This window comes from Capsicum annuum, chromosome 3, assembly GCF_002878395.1.
Source record: "Capsicum annuum cultivar UCD-10X-F1 chromosome 3, UCD10Xv1.1, whole genome shotgun sequence".
NCBI classification, from domain to species: Eukaryota; Viridiplantae; Streptophyta; class Magnoliopsida; order Solanales; family Solanaceae; genus Capsicum; species Capsicum annuum.
The window spans coordinates 257,930,105-257,942,890 of NC_061113.1; the positions used below are offsets into that span (position 1 = coordinate 257,930,105).

Below are 12,786 nucleotides of genomic sequence, written 5' to 3' on the forward strand. Positions count from 1 at the left end.
TATATATCGTGTAAAATTGCTAATTTTTTCATATTCCGGTGATCCACTACAAATAAATCATCTTTAAATAAGGTTAATCTATTATATTTTGGTAAGATACGTATAAGATACTCCATGTTTTGAGTTCAACTTTTTTTCAAGTTTTAAATCCCGCTGGCTTCATTCGGGTGGTAAATTCATAGTAGTAATAGTTAATGGTCGTTCGCAGTCGTCTACATATACAACGACTACACAGGGCCGATGACACCTAAAAGGCGATCGATATATTATTAATTTTATGTTTTAAAAATAGATAATTTATTAAAACAGATAACAATTCATTCTCAATAATTCACGTGGAACACTATATTAACAACTCTCTGACGCGTTGTGTTGGACATGAAAAACTTCTCTTTACGTCTCGACATTAACACAACAACGGCTTTAGCCTTTAGGTCTATGTCTTAAAATCATGTTAACAAAGAGAAAAGTTCGAACCACCGTTAAAACTAGCTCACAGGGTAATTAAAGCATATCATTACTATATATAGTAATGACAATACGGATACTTTCGATCTCAACTAGTACTGCGGAATATTCTATCTTCTTCAAAGTCTGGATACGTGCCTCAATATAGTCCATTTATTGTTGTCATTTTATTACGCTATACTTAGAATTAGTTGCTGCATTCGTATGCTCATTGCAGTTCAAAATTGAATGTTGCTCCTCCTTAAGTTTTTAATTTAGACACAGCAATTAATTACGTGTTTTGAAAATTAAAAAAAAAAAAAAAAAAGTAGCTCTAATTTAATGATATATTAGTTATATTAGATTTTATTTATTTAAACAAAACTAAAATTGCTAGAAAAACGTAGACACTTATAAAAAAATTATGAAATACAAGTAATTTTAGAAATATTAAAAGAAAAAAAAGGTGAAAACCATTAAATATTTGGAAACGGAGCGAGCATTGAACGTCGTATACTTAACGAAATTTCTAATTCATATTAACAGCCCATCTGACTTTCTAAGAGAAACGCCGACCTCGAGGGCTGATGTGGGTCCCATTATAATCGTACGTTATATGCACGGCATGGCGTACGTAGAGTAGCGTACTTTGACTCCCAATCTACATGACAAAATTAAACCATGTATTATATGTTTGACTTATACAAAGTGATAATGCGATGATTATGTTATAAAATTATTTATTATTTATCCCAAATTAGCAACTGATGATATTACGTAAATTTACTTGGATATGATCATTTAGATAACTGATCGTGTAAATACTTATTTTATAATATTATCACATACCGTATAGATCAGCCCAACCCTTTCTAGAAAAGTCAATACAAAAGTCGTTAGTCCTGATTAGACGTCTGCAGTTTCACACTGTTTAGTCGTATGTTTGAAAATATGTCATAGCAAAGTGAACGGGGTTACCATTTTTCAGAAGCCATGAAGCTTTTTTATTTGAAATTTTTGGTTCATTGACCCTTAACTCAAGTAATTAACAACGTAATCATAAGGGTTGATGTGGTGGTTCAGCACCTCACCCCTTAAGCAAGAAGTGGGGGTTCGATCCCCAACTCTGGTGAATAGAGAAAACTTTGTGGTCAGTTCCCTACCGCTTAGTGCGCTGACCGTGGAATGGATGATTAGTGTCACGGCTGCCGGCTGTGGAGATACCTTGGGAAACAAAAAAAAAAAAGTAATTAACAACGTAACATAATTATTTTCCATTTTAGAATATATTCATTTTACCAATTAAGTATTTGACCTGGGAATAGCAACAACCATACAACCATGCAAGCAGAGGCGGAGTCAGGAATTCAACTCAGGGGTTCAATATATGAAAAATCTAATTGTAGGGTTCAACAACTATTATAGATACCTAAAAAATAATTTTAATCATATATAAATGATATATTTTTCCGTCGAAAGGGGTTTAGATGAACCCCTGCGGGGAGACTCCGCCCCTGCATGCAGGAGCTTAAAACTTCCCGATATAGAAAAATTACGGAGAACATAGATTAGCTTGAGGCATGTCAAACACGATCATTAATCATCAGTAAATAAAGTAGCAATTATATTAGGAATTAATGTTTGCAAAGAGTAATTTGGATCATTTAAGTCTTGTTTCTGTTTAGCGCGGGAGAGCCTTGTGGCCAACTTTCATGTGCGTGGACCCGATCGCCTTTTTTGCTATTTACAAGCCTACTAGAAAAATGATTGGGAAAAAAGAACTCTTTAAAATCAATGAGTTTCACTTTTTTAGGTGGCATTCTATTGAAATAAGAAATATAAACTTGGTGCTTATTACTAGTAATTTGGAGAAAAGCTTAGCGTTGGAGTACGATCAGGTTAATGTTGGGTTCGAAATTAATAGGACATCATGCGGAACTTAATAACTTGCACACCATAGAGGATGATAAAGAAAAAAACACATTAAAAAATATTATTTGATCAACCTACATATTTAAAACTAACATTGAAAATTATAAATTTATTAGAAAAAATCTTTACCTAAACAAGACTATTTAAGGACTACATTGTGGTCTATGAATACTATTGTGTTATGCTTTGAGAAGAATGATTTTCTATCCATAAAAGTCCAAACCAACAAAAAATGAACCAAATATAAAAGAGATCTTTTCTAATAAGAAAATATTTTTTATTAAGAAAATAATTCTAACTATGATAGAATAAGTAAAGGACCAAATTCAAGATAAAATCACAACCATTAAGAATTTCAATGGACTAAATAATCAATCTTTTTTTCCCAAATTATAGAACTTTTGATGAGTTGAAATGGCCAACTTTGAAACTTTCCATTTTGCAACTAGTCCATTCCACCGGCCCTATTGAAGAAGAAAGGCCCAACAAACAATTATCTGTCCTCGTATTGTTAGGTCTCAGTCGACTTTTCCTATAGAAAAATTAAACCAACATAAAGTTGATTTCTGATTATGATAGATTCTTTTTAATTTTTCAGTGCTTTGATCTACATCAATTATATATTTATCTGTATCACATGGATATTAGGTATTTACGATATAGGTAGTAATAATTTCAACTTTTAGTGGATTGGAATAAAAAGAAAGCCTCTTTACAGTAGCATCAGTTGAGTGGATGCCTGATGTTGAAATAGTAGGAGATAAATTGGTTGCTGTGGAGTTGGGAGAAAATGTTGTGTTGAAATATGCGACTATTGATCTATTAGAAGTCTAAACTATTTGCGACAACACACTTTAAAATCTTTTTTAATAATAGATGGTGGTGAGAATTGCCTCCCTCGCTCACATTTTAATTTGACACCTTGTTGAAAACTTGAAATATGTGACCTTGTCGCCTCTAAACTAATAAGTTGTTACAGAGAATGCACGTTATTTACTTATTATTTTCAACATGCTGATTCCATTTGGAATAAAATATAAAATACAAATTGTTAGGACAATAGAAACAGGCTGGACTTGTAAAGTGAAGTTGCCAGAATTAATGAGATGGGCTTGAGTTCGACCTATTCTTATTGGACTTTCTAAAAAGAATTTGAAAAAAGTATAATACATCCGCATCCACACACACAGCCACAAAAAATTATTATGATAAAAAAACTATGATATAATCCCCCCTCCAAAAAAAAAAAAAAAAAGAAAAGAAGAACGTATGCGTTTATTAATTGAAGAGCAAAATTATACTATCATTTGGGATAGGAGAGGGAAAATATCCCGTCTAATACATATACATAAAATATGCAAAAGTTGGTAAATGTAACGCTGGCAGAAGGTTATGCGGCCTTTAATACTGCAAAATTATGAGTCTTCATACAAACGTGTAACACATGGAATATTTCTTCAATTACTTTAATGTGTTTTTTCCTCCCATTCAATTGGATCAATACAGGGCAACATGTACCCACGAAATATTCAAACTAAGTATTGAATATCCTATTAATAATAAAAATAACGAAAGAGGGTCCTCTAACTTATTGTCTAAGATAAATTGCTTTTAGGTGACTACATAATCATAGCATACTTTAGGTGAAACATTTCCATTTTGATTAAAGGTGTGGGCCGTGTATTAACTGGCAAGTGACAACGATCCAGACATAAGGATCAATAAAGGGCAGCCCGGTGCACTAAATCTATCGCTATGCGCGTTGTCCAGGAAGGATGTATCGTACGCAGCCTTACCTTGCATTTCTGCCAGAGGCTGTTTCCAAGGCTTGAACCCGTGACCTCCTGGTCACATGCGGCAACTTTACCAGTTACTCCAAGGCTCTCCTTCCGACATAAGGATCAATATGATCCCAAAATTCATCAAGACGACAAAACAGAATGATAGGTTTTAGGAGTAAAAGAAAAATTAGAAATATTCGAATTTGAGTTATGAATCTTCAATAATTGACTCATTTAACTTTTGGAACATGTGTAACATATTCGAATTCAAATGAGTAAATGGAAGTAACAGAGCTTGAAAAAATAAAGCCTATCACGCTAGTCTTAATAATGGATAAAAATAATTTTAATTATATATAATTAGTGCAATTTTATGTTGAAGGGAATTTAGATGAACCCTCTGAGTATATGTTAGTTCCGCCCCTGCTCAAGGGACGAGCTATAATTCTAGGTATTTATTTGGTTGAATTCAATATTTTCATTCTAGACGTTATATCTGAATTAAAAAATCTATCGAGTAAATTTTAAATATTTACTACCAACCTAATAATTGAACAAGTTATAAATTTATTCACATTTAATTTTTGTAAAAATCACATCTTAAATCAATTTTACGATTTCAATAAGCACGTTGTTGCTATGAACTTCTGGGGGGACCAGAAGATGAGGGTCAGAGGAAGCTGAAAGCTCCATAAAATAGCCCATACCATATCACTTATCTAAGGTTTTGTATATTTATGAAAAATTTACATAAATATACATTCTAACTTTCTAATATTACATAAAATTCCATCTACCAAAATTAATTACAAATATCTCATTTCTTATATTTTCTCTCTCCAACCTCCATATGCATATCAATATACATATCACACCTCCACAATTTATGCCTAAAATCAATTCATGTCTGAGGTTGTTTAATTTCTGGATTTTTTCAACTTGACTAAATCAAAAATCTGTTAGTTACTTGTTGCATGTGTGTAATTCTCAAAGCTTAAGCATAGTAATAGAGTTTGGTTCAAGTTTTAGAGAAAATAGATCGAAACACAAAAACGATCCCTCCAAGATGAAGAAATCAAGGAAAATTGCTCGTACAAGCTCTAAAAAGCCCGTTGTTAAATTTTCAAGTAAGTTAAAAAGTGAAGCATCATCACGACTGCATCTACCAAAGGTATAGTAATTTGTTGTTGAATTTGTATTTTTTTTATCGATTTACGCATTCTTATATATTGTTATATAAGAGCGTTTTGTTGCTATTTCAATCTTATATATAAATTAGTTATGTAGTGTTAGAGACGTCATCTTATACATTAAATTTGTTATGTATATGGTTATATTACTTAGTAAATTCATGTTATTATTTTGAAGAGTAAATACATAATTACACCACTGATTTTGTCTGAAATTTTCAAAAAGACACCTAAACTTTAACTTCGACCTATTACCCCACGAATCTTCCTTATTTCATCGCAAATACACTATTTTGATCCTCTACGTGTATACATGCGCCATAAGCGCGTAAAAAGGTAAAAATTAACTTTTTTGACCAATTAGAAGTTGCCACGTGTAAATAATTTAATATATAATTTATATATTTTTTTTAAAATTAATATTTATTTATTTTTTAAAATTATTTCATAACCCCCCTACCCACCCATCCCACCCCTGCAACCCCACTCATCCACCATTGTCTTCTTCCCCAACTTCTTCATCACCATAACTCAACAACAACATCAATTACAACAACAACAACAACATCAATTAACGCAACAACATCATCATCACCATAATTTTAAAAAGAAAACTTGATGTACAATCTCCATTTTAATGGAGCTTTAAGCTTCATTTTAATGGAGGAAACTAGACGGGAATGGGGGAGGGAGGTGTTGGATGGGGTGGGGTCATAAATAAAAATGGAGCTTAAAGCTCCATTAAAATGGAGATTATACAGGAGCTTTAAGCTCCATTTTAATAGAGGAAACTGGACGCGGAGGGGAGGGGGAGTTGTTGGACCTGGACGCGTGGGGGAAGCTGTTGGATGCGGGGTGGGGTGGGATGGGGAAGAGGGGGGTGATAAATTAAATAAAAAGGAAAAAATGTATTAAAAAATAAATAAAATATGAAATTAAAATTATTTGACATGTGGCAGCACCTGATTGGTGCGTGCATTCACTCTCTCTATTGTGACTGAGATTCAGCGAAAAAAATGTGTATTTGCAACGAAATAAAGAAGAATCGTGGGGTAATAGGTCAAAGTTAAAGTTTAGGTGTCTTTTTGCAAAATTCAGACAAGATCAGGGGGGTAATTATGTATTTACTCTATTTTGAACTATGATACATAGTGAGTTATGTATATATTTGTAGTTATGTCATTTGCTGGACGTTTTATTTCAACCCATATGCATAAATATGTTATGTATTGGTGTTGAAACAAGACATTGTTAGACTTTTAATTTTAGGTCATATACATTACAGAGTTATGTATATGTTATGCATCAATAATGTTATTCATAGCACAATTATGTATATGGCTCTGTTAGACAAGACGAGTTGTGTGTATTTCAGCTCATATACATAACAGTTTTTTGTATATGAAAGAACGTTAGACATGTTTATGATGTGTTATGTTTTATATTTTCAAGTTTTGTTTCAGATTGTTATGTATATGTGATGGCTGAGATGTGTATTTTGCAAACCTATAAGTATAAGGGTTGGAGTTCACTGTTGCCATGTTTTTTAAATCTTATAGGAATTCATTTTTTTTTATTTCAAATTTTTCTATACGTACGTAGTAAAATTTTCTTTTTTTTTTCTTTTTAAAACTTTCTATGTCCCTTCATTTTATAAGGGTCTTTTTTCTTTGGTTCTAAATTTTTTAGGTGATTTATGTGGTAAATTTTTTTTTAGGAGTATATTTTTTAAAATTTTTTTTACATAATTAAGGAGTTATTAATCACACATTAATAAGGTATAATATTGAATAATTATTGGACTTAATTTATTTCCTTAAATATTGTTTTGGATAATTATTGGATTTGATTAATTTTTAATCATTGTTAAGGAAGTTAGTCATGATACATAAGATATACATGTATATTGACGTTTAGTTGTGTATAGGAATAATTAAAATCTGAGAGAGGGAAAAATTTATCTAAAAAACAGGGATAGAAGATAATTAAGCAGAAACTTGATGGTATTTATGGTTGTAGCAGTCTCATTTAACGGTCCACCATGATAAGGAAAGAAAGAAATAAAAGCATCAACTGAGATTAACGTTTCTTTGGATTTGATGGGGGGTTCTAAAAGTATTCATTTGTTTCTTTTTTTTGCCAATTTTTGAACCATACAATATACAATGGGGAGGGCAGTTTGCTTCACGAGATTAGGATGGGTTTGTCCCGATTTATATCCATGCGTGATTGGAAATATTAGCTAAGATCCGTATTGTTTTTATTATCACAATTTAGGACTTATTTATGCTATAACCATGTTTTCAGTTTAGAAATGAATATCCTAATTTTAAATAACAAGGCCCTTAGTTGTGATCTATGGATAATTAATTTTGATATAAGATGTTCCACAAGAAAAGCATTATAACTGCGCAGTATTTACGTTGTTGGTTGACGTTATCAAAAATATATATTTATCATTTTATTTGGGATAAAAAGAATACGAGTATTGATAGCATAAAAATTACTCATCACATCTGGCATCAGTTAGTAGAATTTCTTATTTTACATAAAAGAGAAGGAAGGAAGGAAGAAAGAAAGTAAATTAAAAAACAGTGATAATTAAGAAGAAAGACTAGGATCATCAGGGATAGGATCGGCATCGACCCGATTACCAGGCAACTCATCAACTTGGATTTGATCAAGCACAAGTACTAATCCCATGGCGAACGCACTGTCAAATCCAGGCTTTATAGACAGCGAAAAAACGTCCTTTCCAAGCACCACATTGGCACAAGCATCCACTTTCCTTCGAATTTCAGCCACCGATATCTTATCAGCATTGAAAAACGTGCAATTTCTCTGAGCAAATGATCCTTCAATCTGATACTCCTCAATTGGATTACTGTATACTTCCACCGTCACATTAGATCTACCAATTATCGACGATCTACGTACGCTGAATATCGGCTTTTTTCCTTCTTCTCTTTCACCTAAATAGCCTTCCCACCTGTTATGCAAACTCGGCCTCTGTTCGAATATTTTCATCAAAAAGTTTCGAATCATTACGACTATTGCACCTCACACTTTTTTTGGCAAATTGAGTGAAGAAGAAAAACAGTACCTTACGGCGAACAGTGAGAAGGCATCGGCCAGTAGCATCCATCAGAACGAGTTCACCTAAGTCACGAGAATCGGGACCGTAAGTGTCAACTCGAAAAACAAGGTTGCCTTTGCAGTCGTAGGCAGTGAATCCATCTCCAGTGAAGAACAGCGAAGTTTTACGAACAGTAAGATTCTTCTCTTCACTGTAAACAAATGCATCTTCAACAACTACTTTGCTCTTCATTTTTCTTCTCACTTTGAAAAAAAGAAAAACTTTGTTTTCTTGTTTTTCCTAGCAATCAAAATACTGAAATGAAATGAGATATTTATTTATGAGGTGAAAAGGCCAAAAGGAAGGTCCAAGAAGAGGTGGAAGATTGCTAGACACATGTGGTGTGCATTTATTAGTAAAGTGGATCTATTTATGATATATACAGGAGTATTAAATTATTGTAAGGGTTTAGAGTATTAATTACTCTATTTATGCATTCCGAAGTTCAAAATAAATATTTTTGTTTTTTATTTTCTTATTTCTAGCTAAAAATTATTCATTTAAAAATAAAAAGAATATTAATATAATAAAGATGTTACATTTAAAAAATAATTACGAATATAAAAACTTAATTAATAATTTTATATAATTTATAATATGTTAAATTAAATATGATATATATAATATAAATAATAACAATAATATAATAAAAAATAATATGTTTAATTAATAATGCATCTCTAAATTTGGAGAAACTTTATTCAAAACTCCAAATATGAAGTTTTGAGAGTGAAATAAAAGGTGGTTGGAGGTTGTCACCCTTCAAATAAAGAGTTTAGAGGGTAATTTGAAGGGCGATTGGAAATGTCTAATTAAAATCACGCATAGAGCAATTAGAGTAATTTAACAATGAAGCCACTAAATTCCAGGCTTCAGCTTTTAGTACATGTGTATCAATATTTTAATTTACTCAATTAAAGTTTGCTAAGTATGCAAGTTGCATTAAAATAGCAAATTTATCTTAATATTTATTAGCACGTAAGTGGGAACCAAATATTTTGGAGATCACCAACAGCCAATCGTATTATATTAAATCTCTATATAATCAAAAGATATTTACGATGATCCTCGATCTTTAGAGGTCCCATCTAAAAACTATTACTAGTTCAATATTTTTTCTAATATTAAAGGAGTTCCCATTGAGTATGATCACATATACTCTGGGGGTCCTTTGGTTTGAGGTATAAAAAATTCAAGGGATAAGTTATCTCGGGATAAAATAAAAGATCATTTAATCCCTTGTTTGGTTGGAGGGATTAATCCAACCCGAGATAACTTATCCCACCATTTTCTCCTTAGTGATAGAATAACTTATCTCATATACATAGTGGGATAAGTTATCCCGGATAATCTCAGGATAATTAATTCCGATATTAGTTATTCCGGAATAACAATTTCCAACCAAACGACCCGAAAAGACGAAGAAAATACAATTGTTTGGGTCTGGGTTACCTTTTTCCTTACCAACTTCATGTCGCCCGTACCATTGCGGAGAATAATACTAAGTGAAAAACCGGAGATTTGATTTTATAACATTTTATTAATTTATTTTTTATTTTATATATTAGAGATTTAAAGTTCTATACAATTTATAAGTAGTCATAGTAGTGAAAGTTCCCACTTGAAAAGCCAAGAATAATATACATAGATTTTGCATTAAATTTTATGATATATGGTTATAAATTTGGAGAAAAGAGTCTTAATCGATTAAAATACATTATGAATTAAATTAAATCTTTTCTATTTATCTGGCAAGTCGTTATAAAAGTCAGAAGAGGAGCCTAAATCAAAGAAATTTATGGAAACTAATTGTACCTACTTAAGGAAATATAATGCGGTTTGCTGAAGAGTGTCCATGCACACTTGCCCAAAATCTATTTACTCGTGTCTCATTATCTATAATAAACATACTATATATATAAAGTAAATATTTTACCACCGCCGGAATGTCTATGATAAGAAGATATATATAAGATAATAATATAAAAAGAGTTGGTGGATAATGTAGTTTACTAAACCCATCTATAAGAAAATAGACGTGTGTCATATGGCCAATGCAGTCAAAAATGTAAATAGAAATATCTTGTATAAGATAGGATAGTATATATCTATGTAGGGATTGATCATTCACTTTTAAAATTATGTATATTTAAAGTAAAGAGAAGATGAAAATGACTCTGATTTCCAACATGAACAAAAACACATAAGTTTTTAACTAATTATACTGGCAACCAAGAGAACGACGCATTACGTGCAATGCAATGTGTCACTAGTTTTTGAATAAATTTTACAAAAATAATACTAATGCCGTTGCTTTTTGCAACTAAAAGACACCCAACTGCCCCACCCTTTTTTTTGGCCTTTCTTTTGACCTTTTGGTTAAGAAACTTATTGGTTTAAAAACTTTTTCTATAGAATTCATTTTATGAGAAGCAATAAATTAATCTCAACTGAGTTTGATAAAGGTAATTATGAGATATGCTAAACTGGCGACTGACGGAGACACAATTTAAATCACTTCGAATAAATATGAGAAGCGGATTTTTAGATCACCAAAAAAGAGTAATTTTAATTTTGTTTTATGATCTTATGACAGAATTTTTCATTTTTACACCTATAAAGAAAATCATAAGACCCGCAAAATTAAGTGTTCTACTGAAAAAATCAGACAAGTTCACAAGGAGGATAATATATGACCCTACTCTCTTTTTAAGTTTACCATCATTAATATCTTGATTGAATTTGGGACGTATGCCAACTTATATACTCCTTCCGTTTTAAATTAGTTGGTTCTTATGAACCAACACACTTATTAAGAAATCAATAAATAGAAATATATTTTATATATTTACCTTTGTATGTTTTTTAAAGTCCAATAATTAATATAATGATTAAATATTAAAATTTGATACATATTATTCCATCTGATGCATTACGTTTAGAATATATATTGAGTATTTATAATTAAAATTAGTAATAATTATTTAATTTTGGTTTTGAGAATTGAGATCATGTATGGATCATACAATAATTTTGAAAATTACGGATGTATTTAGTATTTTTATCAAGGGTAAAATGGAAAACATTTATACAACATACTTTTTGATCTTAGAATTTGGACAACTAAATTGAAACAAATATTTTGAGAAAGAAAATCAACTAATACGAAACAACGAGAGTAGTATTGATTCGGGTAAAAAAGAAATACTTAATCCACTTTACTTATCCATTATTATAAAAATAGACCTCTACTTGTACTCGCTCATTTTAAAAATTGAGAAATAATTTACTATTTTATCATTATCACTAAGTATTATTCTTTTTTCAATATATAAAAATCTTATAATAATTAAGAGATAATATAATAAAATTAATATTAAATTTATTACTTCTTAATGGTTGCGTCACATCAAATATGAACTAATAAACAGGGGAAGGGAGTATCAAATAACTACAGTGGGCGGTGGCTTTTGTTTAGAGTGAGTTTACGAAGTCGTTTTTTCGAATTGTTAGAATTTTTTTATCGGTTTCACCTGTTTTTGCAAAACAAATTGCACTAGATTTTTACATTAATTATTCAATCAAAAATTAAATGCCACTATTATATCCTACGATAGGCTACAATTTGACAAAATTTTGGCAATAGTGACATTATTATTGTTGATAACTAGACTTGAAATACATGGTGGCTTTTAATTCTCAATATTCAAACTTCAACTGTAACAATTTCTAGATAGGGACTAGAAATACATGGTGGCTGTTTATTCTCAATATTCAAATTTCAGCTGTAACAATTTCTAGATTGCTCCATTTAAAATTGGACAGACTTTTTCTTATTTGCAGTTCAGCAGTTGTGGTACAATTTTTTTTTTTTAGGTCAACCGACTAATAAGATTGGAAAAATCTTAAGACAATAATATATGGTTGTAGTTGGGAAGCCAATTTCAAATGTGTGGAACACCAAACATGCGCGTTGCCAAATTGACCCTCTATGTTGGAATTTGGGGTGTTTTCTCATTTCCTTTTGAAAATATTATAGGTTTCATGTGATTGACATTTTAACAAATACACGTTTATTAAGTATCTATGATTTTGAGTTGATTTATCATATGATCACTTAATTAATAAGTATTTCATATATTACGTTCTATCAGGATCCTTAATCATTTGTATATGGTCTTGATTCTCAAAAATATATCAATTGTTAATATCTATTATCATATTAGAAAGTTCATATATCCCTTGCAAAATAGAGAGCAACCTTTTTTCAAGACATGATGAGAGCTCATACGCAAAATGT

At 30.9% G+C, this 12,786-nt stretch overlaps 1 protein-coding gene across 1 annotated transcript; it reads right to left on the reverse strand.

Moving 5' to 3' along the window:
• Positions 1-7,838: 7,838 nt before the first annotated feature.
• Positions 7,839-8,883, reverse strand: LOC107865848 (protein LURP-one-related 12). Its single transcript, XM_016712042.2, has 2 exons — positions 8,454-8,883; positions 7,839-8,359 (listed from the first exon to the last, which is right to left on the reverse strand). The coding sequence occupies exons 1-2, from the start codon at positions 8,676-8,678 to the stop codon at positions 7,952-7,954; spliced, it is 633 nt and encodes a 210-aa protein (XP_016567528.1). The 5' UTR covers positions 8,679-8,883; the 3' UTR covers positions 7,839-7,951.
• Positions 8,884-12,786: the final 3,903 nt, after the last annotated feature.

Coding starts and splice junctions, on each gene's coding strand:
- LOC107865848 (XM_016712042.2), bottom strand. CDS start 8,678: ATGAAGAGCAAAGTAGTTGTTGAAGATGCATTTGTTTACAGTGAAGAG. Junction 8,360..8,453: donor TTCTCACTGTTCGCCGTAAG/GTACTGTTTTTC, acceptor ATATTCGAACAG/AGGCCGAGTTTGCATAACAG.